Below are 23,491 nucleotides of genomic sequence, written 5' to 3' on the forward strand. Positions count from 1 at the left end.
TAGAAAGTAGTAAAAAAACAGGGCTCAGCCCTTTAGAATTGCGCTTTTTGTTTGATCATTGTGGATCATGAAGTTATCTGCGCTGTTTCAAGCCCTTTAAGATTACGCTCCTTAAGAAAAGAACAATAATGAAAAGGGCTATTTTTTCTTTTTTTTAAAACATTGTGTAGCAATAGTAGAAGAATGCATTTCTCTTATGTATTAATACCAAGACTATGGCATCATAGATGTAACCACAAAAACAGGGTCAATCATTTATACATACAATAAAAAGAACATCCTGATTTAGACTTTTATAAAATAGATTAGAACGATTTCCATTACGAACAGGGATGATTTTTTTAACGTAATTTAGAACAATTGGAACATGAATCTAATCAAAACCAAGACAGATGACCTAAGGGTACCAAGGTCGATTAAGATATACAACATTTAAAAAATTTAAAAATATCCAATGCATATAGCTTTACTTTAGAGTAGTTGCTGTTAGCTAGAAAATAATGATGTATTGTTTAGGTGGAAACCTTTCTTTCAAAAAGATAACGATATGACTCAATTAATGAATAGAAAATACAGCTTGTCATGGGAAAATAAGTTTAGAACTACATTATTTTACTTCCACATGAACAAAATCTGATATATATCGTTTTGAACTGTTGTTTGACGTGCTTCTATCCTTCATAACAAAGTATTAAAAAGGCTCGATGATTCCTACGCAAAAACTAAAAAGGCATTTAAAAGCTATGTTTTATTACAGTTAAGAAAACGGGCTATCCTTTGAAGTCTATAAAGCTGTTCTTGCTTAATTCAATATCCCACATCGACGTTTATGTTAATGAAGCATTTGTACAGAAATCTCTTGTACATTTCATTTTTTTTAAAAAAAAACCATCTTACTGTAAACCACATCATTAATTATTCTATGCAAAAGCCTTTATATTAGTTTACATCTTAAATCGGTTCAATTTTAATTCCTTACTTTGTATTACTCTTCGTTTAAATTCTTATGGGAACGCTTGGCGTTTGAGGAACCCATTTTCTCACACAATAATAAGGATGTGATGTGCACAGAAACAATGATAAGTTGCTTAGGCACAATATCCTACATTATTCTTGTAATTGATGTCTTTATGTTTGTGCCCATTCCTCACAAATATTTCTTGTGTATGACAAAAACCATTGATAAATATGAGTTTTAGCAAAATGTTAATCTCAAGCTTTAACTTGAGAGCAAGGAAATTAGGAAGCAAATTTCCGAATTTATTTTAGCTTGCTAACGATAGAGAGCGAGCTCAAAGAGTCTTCTTATTTTGCATACCACATAAGTATCTTGTTTAGATAAGCTCATCTCCAGAAAACAGCTTTTCATTCCTGTTTAGGGACATATGAAGCATCCATTGCCGATTGTTTCTATTTTGAAGTACCTTTTATTACTGCAAGCTTGAGAATGTGATACTTTCTAGAGTTATACTCTCTGGTTGTTTCATTGTCTTAGGAAATATTTCTTTTAACACACAGTTTATTCTTTGAAATTATTTTGAGTCACTTTGGTGATCATTCCTAGATCCTCCAAATAGGTCTGGATTGCACTGTATTCATTTTAATGTTTACTCTTGACAAGCTTACATAGTAAAATAAATTTGGGCCCGCTACGTGAATAATTCATCGACCTGTTATACATATCTCTGCCTTCTATTACTGCCTTTTTTTTATGTTTGGTGAATTTCTTTATTTAATATTATTGTCTAATGAACTCTATGATTATGCCATATTACAATTTACCATTTAGGCCGAAAATCAAATGCAGATCAGCCTTAAAGTGTCCTTTTGGTCTATCAACATTGACATTTTGCATTTTGCTTTTAGAAACCTCGATTCAATGACACCCCCTATAGCATTTCTATTTGTCATTACCCAGGTTTGATAATGAGTATTTAGTAAACATTCAACATACTAAAATGATACCAATGAAACTATCTTAGAAAAGAATCACTAAAGATAGATTTAGTATTACCATAAAACCGGGGCAGGCTTCTAAAAGGTCATCTTATAGTTGCTTGTTGTTCCTTTGTCTGCCATGTTTAGTTATTAAAGAATTCTGCAGACCGGCTCCGAATTCAATGGGGAACATATCGTCTATCAATAATAAATTATATGGCATTATCAAGGAAGCATTAAAAAGGCTCAAGGAATCATTTATTTCCAACTTAAAAGTTAAAGGTAAAAAAGGCTCCGTGTAATTTCAAAAAACACATGTGAACGATGGTGATATGAGTGTGTTGAAACGCGTAAAATGTAAAAGATAAGTCCAGGTTAGCACTTGTTTTTATACTATTGTATAATGTCAGAGCCCATTTCCTTGCAGCTGTATTGAAAAACATCAAGTTTCACTGGTGCTGATTGTATAGTTAATACCATCATCAATTATTGGTAGCCTTCTTTATATATATATATATCAGCATTGGTATTATATACTGATATCATATTATAATTTTATACTTGATATCACTGTTCATAGATTACATAAAAATGACTTATTAGTATGGAAAGACATGTTAAAAAACACCTTACGAGTGAATATTTTGTGCCCATTATAGGAACTTTGTTGAAGATAGCTTGTACCATACAACTTGATAAGATGCATATTTATCAAGAACACATTCTTGAGCTCTCATACTGAAAGAGAAGGGAATTATATAAAAGATACTAAAATGACTCCAAGAGACATTTTAAATTTAGCATAAAAGAAAACAAAGAAAAAACTTATTAAGAACGTCCTTCATGCAGTTGTTTCCCCGCAAGGCACTTTGAATTACATTATTAGTATCGAGATCGTCATGATTGAGGGTACCAAGTGGAAGTAATACTGGATGGAAAAAGTGTTTCTGCAGAAGTAAAATACATCTATGATTTGGTAATGGATTCCAATTACAAATACAAAAAGCAAGGCTTTAGAAAATATCACATTCTCAAGCTTGCAGTAATAAAAGGTACTTCAAAATAGAAACAATCGGCAATGGATGCTTCATATGTCCCTAAACAGGAATGAAAAGCTGTTTTCTGGAGATGAGCTTATCTAAACAAGATACTTATGTGGTATGCAAAATAAGAAGACTCTTTGAGCTCGCTCTCTATCATTAGCAAGCTAAAGTAAATTATGGAAGTTTGCTTTTTCAACTTTTTATAGTTGCTAGCAGTGTTTCTGAAGAAAGAAGCTGTTTTAGCATTCAATTGCTAATTCCTAAAGATGAGTTCATAAAGTCGTCCTAATTTGGTTCATTTAAAAGCGAAAAAGAATATAATGATTTGTTCTATGTCATTTTAAATACAAAAGGTTGAGTACTGTCGTTGTTGGTTTATTTTTATTCAAACTTTTTAATGAAACTCATTTTTATTGGCAGCTTTCAAAATTAATCATCTGCTTCTTTTACATACTGTGTTAAGCTATAATGTTTGTCATTGCTCCATGTTGTAAAGCAGCATGTGAGATGGTTAAAGAGGTGAAAAAACATGAATTAAATATAGCGAATTTTTATTATAGTGTTGGTTTTATAAATAAACACCTGATCAAAAAAGTATCCTGTCAACAATGCTTAGTCTTTTTAGTTTGTTAAAATGGGATATAGACCTTCTGGTCTACTTGCTGTCCTTTTAATATTTTTATTATATTATAAAAACAAATTTCCAGTTGTGGATTTATCACAAAGAATAATAGATGTTAAGGTAAAAGAAAAAGCGTGTCGTTTTGAATATGTATACAATTGAATTGTCCCATTTTATATTTTACTAGCTTTATTCTGTTCGCTTTTTGTCACCTTCCTTAGTTTTGCATCTTCCACAAATTTCATGATTTTATCAATAGAATCTTTACTCTTCATTCTTTCTGTCAGCTTCTCCATTTCAATCTCATTTATTTTGAGCAATTGTTGACGATCAACATCTCGAATGAGCTTTTTGGAAACTTTAAGGGCATCTATACTAAATTTGGCTGATTCTTCTGCAATATTTAACACTTGTTCATGGAAATTATCTACAGGTAATAGACGACTGATAAAACCACACTGAACAAGCTCTTCAGCAGTAAATGTACGACCCATCAGCTATGTTTCCCAAAAAATAGTATAAGAATACATGTACTGTGAAGAGAACACATTTCAAAAAAGCTTACCAGCATTTCATTTGCTTTAGAAACACCCATAATCCTTGGAAATAAAAAGGAAGAACATCCTTCAGCACAAAAAGCCAATTTCATAAAAGGGGTATTAAATGTTGCTCCAGGCACTGAATAGACAATATCGCATAATGCTAATGTTGTTACACCAAAACCGATCGCATTACCTACCACAATAATTCCCATTAATAACAAAAACTTGAATCTTTATTAATTTACCATTCACGGCAGCAATTAGTAATTTTGGAAAGTTAATCATCTCATCTACTAGAGTTCTAATAAAGTTTTTTTTTCACATGTAAATAACAATGATAATAATCACCTCTTTTTTTTTCCCCCTCTTTCTTACTTTGTGACATGACGTCTTTGTTTTGCAGATTCAATTCCAGCTGGACTTAAATCAGGTACTTGTAGCTCTTGTCCGGATGTATAGTATTTCCCTCGACCTGTTAATATAACCACCTTCACATCATCACATTGAGCAGCCCATTGAATGGCAGCCAACCAATCCTATATTAAATATTTAAAACCGATATTATACAAGAAACTTTTTTTCTTTATTTACTCTATAAGCTAAAGGGGATAATGCATTATATCGTTTAGGTCTGTTAAATGCTAATTCAGCAACACCTGTGCTAGTTAATGTAATTTCGAGGGTTTCAAGTAAAGGAATAGTTGGAATCATGACCGAATAAAAAAAATAAAGAAAGAGAGAAAAAGAAAAATGTGGGGAAAATATATATAAAAAGCACATGCAAAAAAGGGTGAGAACGATGTGACTGTACATGTAAATTTCTGCTGACTCAAGCTGTTGAAGAGGTGTAGAAACGTGTGATTATTTTCGTGCCTTCTTTTTGCTTAAATTTAATGTACTTCTTGAAAGCTTTTTAGATAATTTTAATGAGTGTAAAATGGGCTCAGAAAAAAGCTCTTGTTCGGTATTTTCTTGTTCGTCGTCAGAAATCTCAATGACTTTCACAAGTTCCAATGCACTATATGGTCTCTTGGACCCGGCCTTTTCAGTTTTTTCTTGTGTTTTTCCGAATGAAGGCACACGATTCTCTTTTTCCGCATCTTCGGATAGTATGTTATCCATCCTCGTATCGTTATTCACAGAATCTATCTCAGTATATGTTTCTTCGCCTTCCTCACTATCGTCAAGTACAATAGCCACTTCTTGCTTTTTTGTTTTCTTCAATTTATTTTCTCTCTTTTGTTTACCACGCTTTTCTGTTGCTTTGTTTGTGTTTGATTCTTTTAAGTCCTCAGTGCTATCTTTCTTTTGTGGCGGTTGTTTCTGATATTGCTGTTGCGATGATTGCAGTGAAGCTGGTTGTGAGGTTGAGACACCTTCCTGTGTTTCGTGTAGTTCCTGTGTCTGTAATGTCTCTTGCTTTTCCAGAGTCTCTTGTGTTGATGTTTGACTTGATTTTTTAATTATACTGTCTTCTTGGTTCACTTCCAATATTGGATTATTATATATCTGTTCTTCCTGGGCTCCGTCCTCTACTGTACTCAAATCTTTCTGAGTTGTTTCTATCTCTTCACTCTGTTTTTTGGATGGTTTTCTTTTTGTGAGCAGTAAGGATAGTTTCGATTGTGATTGGACCACAGTTTGGTTCCTTTTATCATTGTAATTTTCTTTCTTATCAACCAGTTGTGCTACTGTCTCGGTTGACTTGATCTCTTGATCGTCAACGTATTCCCTTGTCGCATATTTTTCGGTGTATTGTATTGCTTTTTGTTTGAATTGAGGGTAGTCTAAATGATATTCTTTGGCAATATCAGCATCCAATGGATCATCTGGATTAGGATGAGCTAATAATTGCGACAAAGATATTAATGTAGTAGACAAGTTTAACGCAGGCTTCCAGCCACCGGTTTTCAAGATGTCTGCACAGATTCGACCACCGTCGTCAATATTAGGATGATAAATGAGCGTCTTGAAGCGTATCTGTGGTGGTTCGAATGGATATTTAAGTGGTATTTGAATGTCGAGTTTGAATAGACCTTTCTCATAAGGTGTATCTGGTGGTCCTTTTATATCTATTCGAAAAGCCTTAGAAATCTCTTATCCCCTTTATTTTCAATTAAAGGTATTTACATGCTTCTAGTTCGGTAATGTTGTCTTCTTTTGGATAACATGTAATCCCTGGAGGTGGCTCTTTCTCAAGATCTCCTAAAGGAAAAAAGAATTTAGAAAAGAATGTTTTACGGTTTAACATTTAAAACACATTTTACTTAATTCCTTTTGTAATCTCTTTATTAAAATATCTGAATACATTTATGCACAGTCAAAAAAGGAAAAAGCTGAAGAATAAAAGAAAAAAATAAAAATAAAAGCGCGTTTTTAAATCACGCGTGTATTTCAAATAATGTTCAATTGGAGTTATTATGTATTTACTTTTTTGTAAGAGAGAAAATTATGATATAATGAAGAAATAAAGTAATGGTATGGCTTATATTCTAGCAAATCGAAGACCACCTTTTTGTATTCTAAGCCATCCAGCAAATAAGGAACCAACTACAATTGTACTACCTGCCCACAGTGCTCCATAAAGATAAGTGGCAGGTGTTGTAAGATTGATCAAGGTTGAAGCAATAGGTGTACCAAAAAGATATCCAAAAATATTAGTTGTGTATAGTAAGCCAATGGCAGGTCCAATATGCTCTAGACCAACAACCTGAGGTTGTACTGCAGGGAACATTGAAATATAACCACCACCACAGAAGCCATAGATAACAGCAAAAGCCCATAGGGTTGCTTCATTATGTACATTTGTCCAAATAACCAAACAGCTAACACCGCACATGAATGTGAATAAGAACAAACTGTTGAATCTACCAATCTTGTCACCCAAATATCCAATCAAGACTCGTGAAACAGCATTTACAGCAGACATGATTGCAGAAAGATTAGCACCAACCCAAGCATCCAAGTGAAGAGCATTTGCATGAGAAGGCAACAAAAAGTATGGAGTCTAAGAGACAAATAGTTGGACGAGATATCTTGTTTATTCTCTGTAATCTTACCATATAGCCAAATGTGGTAATCAGGCCATGCATAAACATGACTGAAAACATTGGATTTTTGAACAAATACCAGTTGATCACCTTTCTTCCACCACCCGTCCTTCTTACATCTCCCAACGGACGAACAAAGCAAGTAGAAAATGACAAGAGAACAAAGACAATGATACCATCAATACGAAGAGCCCAACGATATCCAATACTCTTAATTGCTGCCATAGACACATTGGCTATGACAAGACCACCCACACCTGAACCGGCAAAGGTTATACCAACAGCTAAACCTCTTCTTTTTGAAAACCATTGCTGAGGTGCACCCATACAAGGAAAGCTAACGAATGAGGCACCAAGACCAAATAAAACACCTTGAGTTAGAAAAACATGCCAAACCTACACTTTCTTTTTTTAATATTGATTTTTAAGTTCAGTTCACCTTTTATACCTCTTTTGCAAAACTAGCCAAGATTAATGCCGCCGTACAACATACAGTACCTGTTGCAAGCATATATTTATAGCCCATTCTTTCAATAATAAGCTGATTGAAAGGACCAATGATAAAGAACAATGCAACACAAATTGAACCAATCCACGATAGTGTACTCATCTGTCCAATATACACTTCAGTTTTGTAGTAAGCTAAATAGACTCCCCAACTGTAATTATATCCAAAGCTATAATTGCATATTCAGTTTAATAAATAATTTTGCTTAATTTGTATGCCATATGACTCACATAGCAAACATGCCCTAAAAATCATGTCAATCTTTTTTTTTTTTTAATGAATCAGATAAGGTTAATTTACCATAAATGAACCGAGCACAACTAACCAACCTCTTCCACCGTCAGGGGGCACTATCTCTTCTGTAGTAATCGAGATAGACTCTGGCTTTTCTATATCCTTTTCGTCTGGTATATGGCGTTCTTCAGAATTCATCTTTTGTTTCAATTTTATTTAAGAAAATAAAGTTGAAAGAAAGGAAGAAAAATCAGTCGATCGACACAGAGCAAAAAAATTTTGACATGTAAAAAGATCCTATTTGGTTGGCACGGATACTGAAATTCATCATTGCAAATGATTTTGTTCATATTTGTACTTATTATGGATGAAACTTCACACACAACGCTATAAACTTCAGATTTTTATTTGGTAGCAATGAAATCAAATTATTTGTTTACTGCATAGGTTTTCCTAGTTGTTTATTCTTTTGGTAAACACAGTCAACTTTAATTTTATTGTCATACAAAGATGGTTAAGATTATACAAATTATGACTTATCCTGCCATCTTTGTCGTTTTTCTAAAAGTGAGTTATTCACTACAAAATAATTAGTATCGTTTCTTACATTAATAAAAAAGGATACAGAATCATGACGGAGATATTATAACATACTTTATAAAAAAAAAAAAAAAAAAAAAAAAAAAAAAAAAAACAATAGGCTCGAATCATTTGCTTTTCAGAAACCATTTTCTCACGAGCATCTCACTTTATTGTGTAAATTAAATTAACAATAAAACTTTTTATTGTTGATGACGAACTGTTAACTTTTTTTACTGGGCATGTCTCCAATTGAGTCTACCTTATTCAATTGCTTGTAAAAAATTAATAAACGAATAAATGCAATCTAAACATATTGTACGATAGGAATGTAAATCAATAGAACCAACACCTACTCGACCATTCAAACAGTCTCTTTCTTCTCTTTCCATCATTATAAAACATAAAACAAAAACATAAATACAATAAAAAAGCAGCTACTTTACTAAAAAAAAGTATGAATAAAGCTAAAGTTAGTTAGCAAATTTATTCGCGTTGAGCACGGCCTAAATAAAAAAAAAATTAATAAATTGAACAGGAAAGCAAAATAGATTTCTTACCCAAACCACCACGGAATTCGGGCTTGAAGTCACCGGAAGCACCTTCCTTACGTCTGTAGTTATCACGATCACCACGGGGAGCACGGCCTTCACGGTCACCGCCGACTAATAGACGATTAGTATCAAATGGGTATGTCATATAGCATGTCACTTACAGTTGCGGCGAGGAGCAGAAGAGGCAGGACGAGCAGTCTTCTTCATAGTGGCAGGAACAATTTCACTGGGCAAGTGAAGGTCTAATGAAAGGTTGAATACAAACACATAAAGATAGAGTAAGGCTTACATTCACGGAGGTAGTCAATACCCTCATCAGTAAGGGTATAGTAGTACCATTGCCAAGAGAATTGAGTCTTAACCAAACCCTTGGAGGTCAAGGATTGCATAGCCTTGATGACTTCAAGGTTAGGAACTTCAATTTCGGGGTGCTTGGGAGCATTGTAGTCCTTGGGGGCACAAAGGGCACCATCTACAATAAGCAAATGAGTGAATGTTTTTTTTTTTTGTTTTGTTTTTATGTTCTAACCTTTGAAAAGGGCTGAGTAAATGGCCTTTCTGTTCTCCTTGGAAATGAGCATGTTGGTTCTATAATGAAATTATTAATTATCTTGTCCTTTTTTTTTTTTTTTGCTCCTGCTGCATCCTTTTATTGAACTGGTTTCCATAATTGCATTTTCCTATTGCTCGTTTCCATTTCATTGTTGATGGATGATCTTTTTATGTATTTAATCGATATCTTCTATATGGATGGATGGATGCAGCAGTAGGATGATTTACATACCTATGCGGGGAAAGAAGGAATTATTGACTTGGCAGCGCCATTTTGCTTTAAGCCATAAAGTTCTGCTCCCCTACATATATTCAAACACCGCAATTTGACAGCTCACATGCCTGTTGCCTTGCCAGCAAAAATTCCTCTACAATAAAACAAACTCTATCAGCATCACTTTTTATAGCTTTTAAAAATCAATCAATATCATCCAACCATTTGTACCAAGCTACCATACATGATTAAAAACAATACATTCATAGTTGTATATTTGAGCATAATCTCAATTAGCCAATAAGAAAAAGGTAAAACTCAACCTGTTTCTTTGAGAGAAAAAAATCAGGACATTTTTTTTTCTTTTTTTCTTTTCGATACATGACAACTGGAAAGATTAGAAGAAAAGTGACTCAAGATTTCTTTAAAGAAAAGGAACTTGGGCAAGCAAACTGGGTTTGCTGTGAAACAACATTCACCACTTTGGCTGAACTCGGCCGTCATGTCAATCAATTGCATGTGGCCGATCTCGATCGTAGGGAGCAAGAGGAACTGAATCAACTCAAAGAGATGGAAGAGCGCCAATCCACATTGAACAAACTGAGGCAAAGACGAGGCAAAAAGGGAACCTCAGATCCAATCACTATTGATTGCCAATGCGACCCAGATGAGCACAAGGTCATTTTGTTTTACCAATATGTGTCCATCAGTGATCCTGTACAGTTTGCTCTTCATCATCAAACCTATTGTAGCAGCATGCATGGCAAGGTACGCATAGCAAAGGAGGGAATCAATGCAACCTTGGCTGGACCAAATAAAGAGATTGATCGCTACCTTGATTGGTTGACTCAAACTGAAGCATTCAAGGATATGCCTGAGGACCTCAAGATACCACAACCATTAACCGATGCCGACTCACCACGCTATAGATTCTTTAAACCCTCCAAGGGGTGTCATCATATCTTTTCTGAGCTCTCAATCAAGGTGGTCGATGAGATTTGTCCGTTGGGACAGAGCTCGATCGTGCTCGATAAATTAAAAGATCCAAAACACAAGCAAAAGAAGCTCTCTCCGCAAGATTTTCATGACCTGCTATCCAAGCATCGTCAGAAAGAGGACTTTTTGCTGTTAGATACCCGCAACTATTACGAAAGTAAGATTGGTCACTTTGATGGAGCCATCAAGCCAGCCATAAGAAAATTCAGTCAATTTCCAGAATTCATTGATCGAAATAAGGAAGCGATGCGTGGTAAAAAGATCTTGACTTATTGTACAGGAGGCATCCGGTGCGAAAAGGCAACGGCTTATATGAGACATGCATTACCAGAGGATACAGAGATATTTATGCTGGATGGTGGTATTCACAACTATCTTGAATGGTGGGACAAAGAAAGGGCAAAGAAGGATGACGCATCCGCCATCTGGCAGGGTAAAAATTATGTCTTTGACGCTCGTCAGTCATTAGGGAGCTCACATACTGGCATTGTGAGCCAGTGTGAAAGTTGCAGGAAGCCTTGGGATCAATACAGAAAATGCGCGAGTAACCATTGCCATTTGCTCATACTCTATTGCGATGCATGTGCCCCGAATTCTATTACTGCATTCTGCTGCTCCAAATGTAAGGAAAGTAATGAAGCCTGTCTATGTCTCTGTGAGGAAAGACGGCGTAAGGAAGAGTATATGCCAATTACAGTTGCAAGCTAAACATAACCATGTAACTCCCCCCAAAAAAAAAAGATGGATATAAATCCAAGTAGATCAATAAAGCCCACGGTGATGACCGCTTATTTACAAACTATATATAAATCTTCTCTTTTACACGTAGAGTGCCTTGCTGATTAAAATTATATTTATTCCCCCATATTCTTTTAGACTAATACTGATAAGGATTCTAGACAACACTCAATAAGAATGGTCATTTTTCTTGATATGATATATGAATCATGCGCACAAGAAATGATTTCTGAATCTTTGAATTTCAACAGAATTCTGTCCTTTATACAAGGATAGCCAGTCCAGCAAGACATGGTAAACCACGTTCTCCTTCAATCTATGGGTTGAGCAAGTCATTTTTCTCATCCATCCCTCTGTTCCTTCCATTCTTTCTCTCTTACAAATCCATGATCTGTCTCCAGCTCGCATTCTTTAGAGTACACGAAGACCAAATGCATGGCGAAACGCCATCATAACTCTACCTCCCCAAAAGGATGATCCGAAGGACAGGAGAAATACAAGTCTCAGAAAAGACGCTGGGGTCACCAGATGATATGGATGCTATAAAAAGTCACAGGACGACTGTAACAGAGCGTTGCGGTTTAGGACGGTACCGAAGATGTAAACCTGGAGGGTACTCTTAAAAAAATTCAAACGTATCACTTCATTTGTATCCTTTTTGTTCGTATCAACCCTATTTTGAAAGAATCCAACCTACTCCCAACTTGCTGTACCCAATGTATTGCTTCATTCACCTCTTTAGGAGACAACTTGTTTTCTTTGCTTAAAAAAGATAAATTACAAACCAACTGCAAGAGAAGAGAATGGTTCACTATGGACCTCTTTATGCTTAAGATGGTCTTTTTTTTTATATAACTTGTTATTTATTTAAATAAAGAAAAACATAACAATGGCATTATGTGTGTTAACATACATTGCTTATATCATAAGCAGAAAAGGGGGGGTTTCTAAATCTACAATTGTTTTCCTTTTCCCATTAAAGGTATTGAGCTTCTTCTTCACTCTCAGGATCATCCATCCACTTTGTATTCTTGGGCAAACTCGTTTGTGCAGGCAAAGGTTCCATCACGGCCTTTGTGATCTCTTTACGAGGTGGTGGCACAGGCTTGCGGTTTTCCAATGCGGATGCTTTTGGTGGTAAAGAAGGAGGAAGAGAATGCCTAAAGGTGGTTTCTTTACGTGGTGGAGGGACAGGCGCTGAGTTTCTAAAGGTGTTTGGTTTGCGAGGTGGAGGAACAGGGATATCTTTACGAGGCACAGGTGCTGAATTTCTAAACGTGGTTGGTTTGCGTGGAACGACAGGGATAGCTTTGCGGGGTGGGGGCACAGGTATTTCTTTGGTCACCACACGAGTCAATTCGTTTGTCTGGTGGATGGAGGTTGTGAAAGGCGAGGGTGCCTCGTCGCGAACCATGGTCTTGGATCGACCGCGTCGGATGACAGGTGTTTCCTTTTGCTTTAATCCATCTTCATGTTCGTTAGGAGACATAGGGAGAGGAGGCAGTGGCTCAGAAGGTGGAGGCGTAGGTGGGGGAACGGGCCAAGAGGTGGTGGAGTTCTCCTTTAAAGGCGAAAGAGCATGGCTGCTGATACTGCTACGCTTGAGATCCTCGGGGTCGTCTTGAGGCACTGTGTTGGCAAGTGTACTGCTGCTGCTGTGAAGAGACAAGACAGAGCGGGAAAGTGTGGATGAGTAAGAGAAGTCGCTGGACTCTGGTTTATCTTCTTCATCAGACGATTCAACATTAGGCGTGTGAGTAAGTTCAGGGCTGGGAGACTTACTAAAAGAGTGCTCAGCAGGTTGGATATCGTGTTCTTCTTCATCAGTGGAATAAGCCTCTTCATCAGAGGAGGTAGTATACATGTAGTTGCGAACTTGAGATGCTTGATGTTCAGTTTCATCTTGGGGCTGATGATTGGCGTTGATACTATTCTGATGGACAGTGATAGGCTCACGTGTAGCCTGTTGGTTTGCATATTCAAGTAACTGAGCATCCTTTTTCAAAATGGATTGAGTCAGATCCATGATTTGCGCCTCCAGGCCAGTCTTTTGCGTATGCATTTGCTTTTCCAATTGAGCGATCGTTTGATCTTTATGTTCAAGCGCTTTGTTCAGCTCTGCCACTTGATCTTGGAGTGACTTGATCGTCTTTGCGTTATGGTTCATGCTGGACGCCACCGTCTTTTCCTTTTCACAAAGCTCCTCATTCAATTTCTTTAGTTCACTCACTTGCTCCAAAACGACCTTGAACGTGTTCTCACGCTCAGCAGCGGCCATTCTGCTCAATCGGTCCTTTTCTTCAATCAAGTCATTTTCCTTTTCAGAGAGCTCTTGTTTGATCTTTTTCAGTTCACTGACTTGCTCCAACACGGCCTTGCACGTGTTTTCACGCTCAGCAGCCACCCTCTTGCTCTCCCGATCCTTTTCTTCCACGGTGCCGATCAGCTCGGTTACTTTTTTACGAAGCGATTCCATTTCTTGCAAGGACGCCTCGCTAGCCTGATGAACAGCCACCTCTGGTTCTCTCTGTCTCATTTCTTCTTTTTCAGTCGAGTGTTTTTGTTCTAGGGCCTCCAGTTCCTTTTGATGCTCCTGTTGTTTTTCAGCTAGCATTTCCTTGATGCCAAAATCCATCTTTCTCTTATAGCTCTCAAATTCATTTTGAATTTCGGTTGAGACGACCATCATCAGCTGCATCTGGCTGTGGCTCATTTCTAATTCTGCCCTCAATGCCGTGATCGCGTTTTGCATTTCATCCTTCTTTTCATAGAGCCCGGCCAGTTCTTGACAGAGTGCCTCGACCTCGGCATTGTTCTCTTCGTTTCTAGACTTGCGAAGGTTTTCTAAATTGGTCTCATATTCACCCAACAATTGGTCTTGCTTGACAATAAGCTCTATCAAACCCCTTACTTCCTTGTCTCTTTCCTCAGCCGCGGCTGCCAAGTTTTCTTGGGCACTTGTATCGAGGTGCTCCAGTTGACGCTTGTAGAACACAATGTCTTCATTGGCTCTATTCAGACGAGCATTGATTTGAGCATATTGCGTCTTTAGCGTCTCACACTGAAACCAAAGGGAGGCTGCTTCATCCAAGTTGACCGTTTGATCACTTGACATGCTCACCGAGGCAGACTGCTCTTCCTTCTTCTTTTCTGCCACTGCCAAATTCTCTTGGGTGCTTGTGTCGAGGTGCTCCAGTTGACGCTTGTAGAACGCAATGTCTTCATTGGCTCTATTCAGACGAGCATTGATTTGAGCATATTGCGTCTTTAGCGTCTCACACTGAAACCAAAGGGAGGCCGCTTCGTCCAAGTCTCCACTGGACGGATTGGACGAGGGCTTTTCAAGAACGGAGCGCCTGTGCTCTTCCTTTTTCTTATCCGCGGCTGCTAAATTTTCTCGGGTGCTGGTGTCCAACAGTTCCAACTGACGTTTATAGAATTCAATGTCCTCACTGGCCTTATTGAACCGGGCATTCATTTGGGCATATTGCGTCTTTAACGTCTCATACTGAAACCAGAGAGAGGCCGCTTCGTCCAAGTCGACCTTCTTGCTGTTCTCCGCCGGCGTCTCGTCCTTTTCTTCTTTGGCAGCTGTCAGTTTTTGACGTGTGGTCGCATCCAGAGTCTCCAATTGACGTTTATAGAACGCAATGTCTTCATTGGCTTTCTGAAAGCGGGCATTCATTTGGGCATATTGTGATTTTAATGTTTCATACTGGAACCAGAGCGAGGCCGCCTCGTCCAGGTCCACGGTCTGGCTCGTGGAGGAGGTGTCAATCGAGCCCTCTTCTTTCTTTTCCGCGGCTGGTGAGTCTTTATGTTCAGGGCTAGGGTCGTCCTGTTCGGGCCTGTCGACTGTTTTTTGGAGGGGGCTGGAGACCGCGTTCCCAAAAGAAGATCGGTTGATGTCTTCTTGCTTGGATTCAGTCACGGGTATCTCTTTGGGTTCAGCTACTGATGCTTCTTTGGGTTCAGAAGGTATGGATGGCGTGTTGGATAGGGTATTTCCAAAAGAAGAAGGCTGTTTCATGTCCTCTTTCTTTATATCAAGCTCAGGGTTGCTATCCTGAAGAACAGAAGCAATTTGGTTGGCTAATTCTTTATTATTGCCAGATAAAGTACGGCGTGCTTTGGTATTAAAAGTGGGGGACTTGGGTGAAGTTGAAGGTTGACTACCAAAAGATAAACGTTTGACTATATATTTCTTAATAAACAAACTTTTTCATATTCACTTTTATTTTTACCTGCTGGACTATCTTCTTGAACAAATTTATTCGTCCAAACGGATGAAACAGCACCGATGTTCTTTAGTCTTGCAAGCTCTTTATCCACTCCTTTTTTTTTATTATCATCATTTGTAGTCGTATTGGTATTAAAAAGACTAGAGCGTTTCTTTAACCAAGAATCATCTCCTTCTGCTGCTGAAATTGAAGTCATTTTTAATGAAAAAAAAAAAAAAAAAAATAAATAAATAAATAAATAAAAAAAGGTGTGTAAAAATAAAGAGAGAGAAAAAAGAGTCCAGATTGGATGGACTGTAAACGGAATTTGAAAAAAATAATTTCCAACATGTCGGAGACAAACACAAATCATGAAAAGGGAAAGCCAACACATGTTCTTTCCAGGAACAAAACATTGAATAAAGAGAAACTTGGGAAAAAATGATTATGAATGAAATGAGTAAATTCATATGAAGATGGTCTATGATGGAATCCATTTTTTACAAGTCATATCATACCATACTGCATAGACTGCCGAAGAGATAACCTCAACGCGTAAAGAAAGTCATCTTATAATTTATTTTTGGTAAGACAATTTTGCTATTTAAAGAAAAGAAAGAAAGAAAAAAAAAATTAATAAAGGATGGGATTCCCATTAAAAAAAAAGGTTTTTTTATAGCAGCAATCCTCAATAAACTAGTGTTTGTCACTGTTCAAAGATATCTCAATACATCATCTCTACTTCTTTTTTAGTTGAACGAATAAGCTATTTTTGGAAAACAATAAGAACCTAAAAAAGCAGATTATTTTTAATGGGTAACCTTTCTCCTTTAAATTTGGTTTCAACTTTAAACACGGGATATTTACTCTATCCGGCCTTGTAACCGGTATCTGCTGAAGGAGGTGACATTGTGCGTGATATGATGAGTTTTAACGTTAGTCACTTTCTTTCATGAGCAAACAATTTCATTCCACTTCTTTTTTGTCTTGACGTGTAAACTATGTGTGAGATTACAACTAGCAGACACAGTCAGTGAATCTTGCTTTCTTCTTTTTGTCCTTTTTTTATCATCCAAGTTTGCGGACTTTTTTTTATCGTCTGTGATGTTTGTCGTCTGTGATTGTTCAATTATTGGCTGAAGAGCAAAGTATGTATCAAAAATTGAATAAGAATGCTTTATTCAGCTTACACAGTCATTAACAGACATTGCTTTTTTCTTAATTAGCTAAATCATTCTGTCAGTCAAGTTATCAACCACAGTCTGATAATCTTTTTTTATGCCATCTTTAAATTTAGACCAGAATCACTCTACAAGATTTAAAAATGATGAATAAGGTGCTAAGTACGTAGCTTTGTAGTCCACATGTGTCGACCCGACTCTGTGAACTCCATGGACTGCAGCTTTATTCATTACAAGACAATGACCCTTCATGCCATCCTATCATTCAAGCACTCTAGAAAATGCTCACTACGTGGATTGATTCTGACGTGCACTTTGATCTCTGCAGTTTTGTCATCTTCTCTCTTTCTTTTCTTGGAATTGATAGCTTTCTTCTGAGTAATCTTTGACTTATTTCGGATGAACTCCATCCTTTTTATTTTGCAAACAAGGTTTTGAGGCATTCTATAAAGAACATTTGATCAAAAAAAAAAAAAATCAGTCTATCCAACCATAAAAGGGAGTTTTTTTTTTATTTTTATAAATGAGATGTGAAACTCGCTTAGACGCAAGGTCTTTTCTTGAATTTGAATGGAATTCAGACTATCAGGCAGAGAAAGGCGTCATGGCAGAATTACAATCATCGTTCTCCAACCTCAGCTACTTTTGAATCATCCATCTGGAGAAGCAAAGAGAAAAAAAAAGAACCATCAAGAATCAATCTTTTCTTTTTTTGAGTTGAATTGTAACTTTATTTAGACTTGTTTTTAATGATACAATATTTCAAGCTCAAAGTGAAAAAAAAAAAAAAAAAAAAAAAAGTGATGTTATATGTCATTCAATTAGTCTTGAATTTCCAGTCAACGACAACGAATAATGTTTTGAACCTGGACCTTTTGCAAAATGGTTTTTTTTCCCCTCCTTCTTAATCGGGACCGGACTCTTTGCTGTCTTAAAAGATAAGTCTCGATATCTGACCATCTCACTTCACAACAAGTCTGTCATCATGATCATTCGCTTTCACATATCACCCATAGAAGGGTCGATATCCTCAATTGCATAACTTTTGGATGCCTTCATTATGATCCACTCAAAAGCATCACTTTGCCCAAATCCATCTTCAAACAGTTTGCTGGTGGGGGCATCCCAGACTCTATCCAAAAGACTCTTTGGTAAGTTCTATTATAGTTCTTGTGTTTGCATGTACGCCCAAAACAGTCTTTAAGGCTTAAGGCAGTGATGCAAAAAAAAAAGTCTTGTTTCTGGGCTCTCCAGGCCTTTGAATTAGCATGACCGATTCATATTATTGATAGGAAACCATCATCCATTCATTCTAAAAGATTTTCAATGAAAGCAGGAAATGACTCGAGACTAGCTAGCACTTTCTAGTCAGACCCATACTTGCAGAAAATTGTATGTAAAGGTAACGGGATCAAGGGCAGTAGCACAATTGATAACTCTAGATAACCTTGTCCCTTTCGTACTTTTGATCTGGACGGCACTGTGCTTTGATTCATTTGGCAAATAATGCCGTTCAAACGCAGAACCGATTAGACCCAGCAAAGGCAAATGAAGACTGACTGACATCAATTATAAACATCATTTATTTGATAGCTACAGTATGTACAATGATCAAGCGCACAGTTGATGCAGAACCCCAGGGCATATGATCATTATACAGTGTTATGATGACATGGTATACACAAAGATAATACGAAAATTGCCAATACTTTAAACATACAGCTTCAAAAATCTTGCTTCACTGTTACTAGTAGTCTTCTCGTTTACTTTACCCAGTTTTCAAAGAGCGCTGCAGCCTACAGTTGACATCATTAACAAATGAGGATTTCTAGCAGGACACAAGTGTATTCAGTCATTTGGATGGCTCTATGTAACCAACTTGATGAATCACATTGCTCACTGCTTTCAATCGTATTATGCTGGAATCCCCCCCTCAATAAGCTCCACTAACATTGGCGATCGTTTTTTGTCGTCATTTAGGTTGAAGCCAATCATGTTCCATCTGTGCTCTTTATCACATTTGCTTGTGATACAAAACTAGGTTCATACAAAGATCAACCAACATCTCTACTTTTCTTTTTTAAAAAAAGAAAGCAAACCTTACCACTTGAAGTCAATGATATTATTCAAGATGACAAAAAAGAGACTAGTTGTGTAAACAGATGTAGTGCATTCCATCATCTTACATGCCAAAGGACTACAAGGGACTGTCGATCAAATTTAGACTAGTGAAATATACGTTCATTATCTTCTTGAATTAGACAAATGAGAAAAAGACACTTGTCAATACATGGTAACTGCTTCCATCAACAGGTATTCACGTATTCGCTGGTATCTCAATCAGTCAATTCACCCATACTTTCTCATCCTCATTTTCTCACTGGTGGATGACCTATTGAGTGCCTGCTTGAATTTTTCCAACAAGGACTGGACTGCTTCCGAGGGCTCCAAAGGAGAGGTGTTTTTTTTTTTTTTTATTTTATCGGAATATGAATAACCAGAAAGAGAGTGATACATGACACTGGGATTTGAGTTTCTTTTAAAAACAAAAATGAAGCTTCACAATAAAGACGAACCACCTTTTCAGGGTAGAAAGCAAGCTCTGAAAAGTCTAAAGTCGTCAATGTTAAACTTGTTTTATTGCTTGATTTGTTATCAAAAGAAGAGAAGAGAGATACAGACTTTTTTGAAAGAAAACAGAGAAGATGTAAAGTAAAAAAAGAAAAGAAACACGTAGAATGAACATGTCGGTAGTTAAATCCGGAGTATTGATATCGATGGAGTGAAGGTAGGAAGGCTAAACCAAAATAATAAAGGTGAGATGATCATTTTTTTTTATTGTTTTTATTCTTGAACAAACCCTCTTTTTAGTTTAAAGCGAATCCATTTGATACGATTAGATGATAAAGTACATTGGCCATAAGAACCTTTTTATGGAAAAGCGATGAAATCATTTCCATTGTTGTCAATTCATTGACTTGTCATTTAATTGGCCATGAAAAAGCACTTTAGGTTGCTGTACCTGAATTATAAAATGATAACGTCATGCAACCTTAATACACAAAAGTCTAGTTCAATAACAAATGCTTATTTCTGATGGGTTGAAAAAGAGGATTTAATGTATGATACAAATAAACATACGCTCGTGTACCTTTTTCTTCTTTTCGTTCTTTTTGTACAAGAAATGGAATGAAAATTACAAATAAAAAGTAATTCGGTTACCTAAAATATCGAACCATTTCGTTCTCTCTTTTCTTTCTCCTCTCTTTCTCTTTTAGCAACTCAGCTACAAACGATTGGATTCTTTATTCATCTTGTATACAATAAAATGATTGAGGAGGGTGAATGGATAATGTGGTTAATGCTTAAAATTTGGTTTATTGCGTATTGTTAATTTTAATCCTTGCTTTGCTAAATGTTTTGATAATTCACTTGATTCTATATAAAAATGATAAATACAAAGTCTATCAACACAACCAATATACCTTTCATGCCTGGATATGTCTTTGCTGAATAAACAGTGAAAGGATCTGAGAATATGAAAGCAACAATTTCATTTCTACAGTCCATCGATTATAAGCTAAAAGCAACAAAGAAAGAGAGAGAGAAAGCTTACCTTGTCAAATGAATTAAACTAAACTTTAAACGATATTGGCCAGCCAATCTTACACTCAAGTCAGAAAAAGCAAAAAAGTAACTTCTTTGGTTGTCGAGATCTTTCAAGAGTGAAGGTGAACTCACAAGGGATCCAATGAGAGCTCTTGTTTCATGTAAAATATCCAATTGTGTGTTCATATCCACAGACCACAGTGAGGCATGTGTCACATAAAATGGATTGTCTGTGGATCTATTCTAAACGTTAAGTTGAGTCAGTGAATTGTCTTGGGCCTATTTACTCTTCTATTCTTTGTAAATCTGAATTAAAAACAGATAATTTGATAATCGGTGCTGGATCAATCGGTCTCCTGTCCTTGACACTATCGCCACTCACTCTACATTGTTCTGGTTGTTCGACTATTTGGAGTAAATAGATACTACAGCATGTGTCAATAAAGTACGTGAATCAATCATTCCATCTTACCTTTCTTCATTCATAAAATTCGCATCTTGTTTTCTTTTGTATTTTTCAAGTAATCGATTAATAGGAAAATCTAATAAATTATTTATGTTGGGTTCCATAAATGTCACTGGTTGATTCTGTAAAGGACTCTTTTGGTCTTGTACATGTTCTTGTTCACCACTAAAATTGATTAAATCAAAGAAATCATCATTCTCATTGGTCATAGTTGAAATATTAAAAAAATAAAAAAATAAAAAAAAAAAAAAAAGACTCCTTGCTTATATATTAAACTGAATTAGGTATCGGTGATTTCATAACCATAACCTGATTGTACGATATGTCATTCATTTTCCAAAGAGGTACAATTCCATCCATAAAACTCCGGTGTTGATTGGTTTCTGATGCAATGACAAGGGATTTGTTATGCAGGATTTTTACAAAAAAAAAAAAAAAAAAAAAAAAAAAAAAGATTTGCATCACTTCTTTCATGAACTATCAACAGCAGCCTTATGGATCACCTATGCCACCACAAAATGCTTATTGTGGACAACAACAACAACCTTATTATGGACAGCAGCAAGGTAAGCTGGATTGATTCTGTTCAAAGTAGCTGTTTTGACAGATTCACTTAGGTTATTATCCACCTCAACAACCAATGTATGTACAACAACAACAACAATCACCTATCAACAGAGCATCCAATGGATGTTGTGGTGCTTGTTTAGCTTGGTAATAGTCACGTTATCATCCTTGTTCATTCTCCTTTTATCTTTTATAGTCTATCTGGCATCCTGTGTTGCTGTTTAGCAGAAGAATGTTGTGAAGCCATTGTTTAAAAGTACTTTTGAGTGTATGTCATCGATCGTGCTACACAAGCTTCTCTTTTATTATTGAAATAAAAATTTAAATCAATACACCACCAGGAAATCTTTTACGTGAACATGTATCGATATTGAAATCTAGAATAGCATGATCTAAGCCTAAACATAAAATCATTCAGTCTAAAGACATGTTACTCATTCATCCTTACTTGCCTACAAACATTTTACTACTGTCTGTCGAAAAACACAATCCACTCAAAGGTGCGTCATAGGCAGTAGACAGAATCTTGATGGTCTGTTCTCCATCAAATGTACGTGCGTCTATAATGTGAACATGCGATACATGTTCCGTAAAGGCCAATAGGTCAATAGCACCTGACTGAGTAAACTTGACACACCTTGCTGCACCTTTCGTAATCGATGGCTATGAAAGGAGAATAAGTGATGGTTCGTAGAGGATAGATTGCGTACATTAATGCCATTAAACTTTGCTATAGGATTCGAATGTCGTACATCCCATACATGCACAGATCCATCTTGACTGGAGACTGCAAATTTATCCGATGCATGATTCCATGCCACAGAAAAATTGGCATCTTTTGAAACTATCAAGGGTGATGTGAGATGTCTCCCCCTTTGTTGATTTGCCCTGTGTACTTTTATTTACCGGCCATCGTTTGAGTCAATTCATAATTTCCAGAATAGGAAACATTGAAAAGCAGCACACGGTTATCATCTCCGACTGCTACCATTTTCTCACCATCTGGACTCACAGATGCTTTGTGGAAAAAAAAAAGGGTGAATAAAAATAGAAAAAATAAAATGGTTATTTTACAATTATTCACTGCTAATTTGAAATCCAAAGTATCAACCAAATTTAATTCGGGCACACTAAATGTTCTAATGGAGCTATCGTTATTTGAAACTAATAATCTTATTTCTCCATTCAAGCATTGAGAAAAGCAAAGACCATTATTAATCGTACATCCTGGTGCTGAAGTAATACTTCTATTGACCTATGAGCACATACAGATCTTATGCACTGGTCAGCACTTACTTTTTATAGTCACTTTTAACATCTTTAATGATCAAATTGCCATATTGCCCACCCGATGCCACATAACCAAATCTATTCCAATCCTTTTATGTCTATGCACTATTTTCACATTCTATTCTCGTGTTTACCCTGATGCTATACAAGTCGAATTATATCCAATGTCTTCTAATAGACATTCCCTTTTTTCATTGATGTAATTATACTAAGCATAATGTGTGTCAATCAGAGTTATCTCTTGATCCATTTTCTCACTTTCACAATATCACGTCCTGCTGGTACAACTATTTCATCTTCAAATTGTTTATCTGTCAAGAGCAAATCCCTCAATTGCCTAAGGATATGTGTAACTAAACCTATTCACAATAAACAGTCCTTTATTACCAGTGATGCACTGACACTTGCTGATCATGAATAATGGGTCTTGGATGAACATAAACATCCATACTAATAACACTGAAAGTTTCAATCCTTTTCGTTAGATACTTGTTTTTCTTTTCTTACTATACTTTGGTATACATTCTGTTTCGATGATTGTCATTTTTGAGTGAAAAAGAAAGAAAGACGGTTGCATAAAAAAACAAT

General features: G+C 36.3%; 8 protein-coding genes across 8 annotated transcripts; 2 read left to right on the plus strand and 6 right to left on the minus strand.

Annotated features, from left to right (window-relative positions):
- Positions 1-3,776: 3,776 nt before the first annotated feature.
- RO3G_15093 (uncharacterized protein) lies at positions 3,777-4,856 on the minus strand (the record flags this gene model as incomplete). Its single annotated transcript, XM_067669677.1, has 4 exons — positions 3,777-4,100; positions 4,169-4,376; positions 4,521-4,681; positions 4,737-4,856. The coding sequence occupies 4 exons, from the start codon at positions 4,854-4,856 to the stop codon at positions 3,777-3,779; spliced, it is 813 nt and encodes a 270-aa protein (XP_067525778.1).
- Positions 4,857-6,630: 1,774 nt separating this feature from the next.
- On the minus strand, positions 6,631-7,522 carry RO3G_15094 (uncharacterized protein; the record flags this gene model as incomplete). The annotated part of the gene is made up of 2 exons (XM_067669678.1): positions 6,631-7,152; positions 7,205-7,522. 2 exons carry the CDS (start codon positions 7,520-7,522, stop codon positions 6,631-6,633), a joined length of 840 nt encoding a protein of 279 aa, XP_067525779.1.
- Positions 7,523-9,002: 1,480 nt separating this feature from the next.
- RO3G_15095 (40S ribosomal protein eS10) lies at positions 9,003-9,651 on the minus strand (the record flags this gene model as incomplete). The annotated part of the gene is made up of 5 exons (XM_067669679.1): positions 9,003-9,022; positions 9,077-9,181; positions 9,232-9,312; positions 9,360-9,542; positions 9,600-9,651. The coding sequence occupies 5 exons, from the start codon at positions 9,649-9,651 to the stop codon at positions 9,003-9,005; spliced, it is 441 nt and encodes a 146-aa protein (XP_067525780.1).
- A 566-nt stretch (positions 9,652-10,217) lies between these two features.
- RO3G_15096 (uncharacterized protein) lies at positions 10,218-11,540 on the plus strand (the record flags this gene model as incomplete). Its single annotated transcript, XM_067669680.1, has 1 exon — positions 10,218-11,540. The coding sequence occupies one exon, from the start codon at positions 10,218-10,220 to the stop codon at positions 11,538-11,540; it is 1,323 nt and encodes a 440-aa protein (XP_067525781.1).
- A 1,006-nt stretch (positions 11,541-12,546) lies between these two features.
- On the minus strand, positions 12,547-16,007 carry RO3G_15097 (uncharacterized protein; the record flags this gene model as incomplete). Its single annotated transcript, XM_067669681.1, has 2 exons — positions 12,547-15,764; positions 15,815-16,007. The coding sequence occupies 2 exons, from the start codon at positions 16,005-16,007 to the stop codon at positions 12,547-12,549; spliced, it is 3,411 nt and encodes a 1,136-aa protein (XP_067525782.1).
- A 4,392-nt stretch (positions 16,008-20,399) lies between these two features.
- On the minus strand, positions 20,400-21,255 carry RO3G_15098 (uncharacterized protein; the record flags this gene model as incomplete). Its single annotated transcript, XM_067669682.1, has 4 exons — positions 20,400-20,409; positions 20,588-20,818; positions 20,868-21,005; positions 21,053-21,255. The coding sequence occupies 4 exons, from the start codon at positions 21,253-21,255 to the stop codon at positions 20,400-20,402; spliced, it is 582 nt and encodes a 193-aa protein (XP_067525783.1).
- Positions 21,256-21,518: 263 nt separating this feature from the next.
- RO3G_15099 (uncharacterized protein) lies at positions 21,519-21,764 on the plus strand (the record flags this gene model as incomplete). The annotated part of the gene is made up of 2 exons (XM_067669683.1): positions 21,519-21,612; positions 21,664-21,764. 2 exons carry the CDS (start codon positions 21,519-21,521, stop codon positions 21,762-21,764), a joined length of 195 nt encoding a protein of 64 aa, XP_067525784.1.
- A 170-nt stretch (positions 21,765-21,934) lies between these two features.
- On the minus strand, positions 21,935-22,604 carry RO3G_15100 (uncharacterized protein; the record flags this gene model as incomplete). Its single annotated transcript, XM_067669684.1, has 4 exons — positions 21,935-22,011; positions 22,081-22,276; positions 22,366-22,457; positions 22,520-22,604. 4 exons carry the CDS (start codon positions 22,602-22,604, stop codon positions 21,935-21,937), a joined length of 450 nt encoding a protein of 149 aa, XP_067525785.1.
- Between the last annotated feature and the right edge of the window lie 887 nt (positions 22,605-23,491).

This window comes from Rhizopus delemar, genomic scaffold (genome assembly GCF_000149305.1).
Source record: "Rhizopus delemar RA 99-880 supercont3.15 genomic scaffold, whole genome shotgun sequence".
Classification (NCBI taxonomy): domain Eukaryota; kingdom Fungi; phylum Mucoromycota; class Mucoromycetes; order Mucorales; family Rhizopodaceae; genus Rhizopus; species Rhizopus delemar.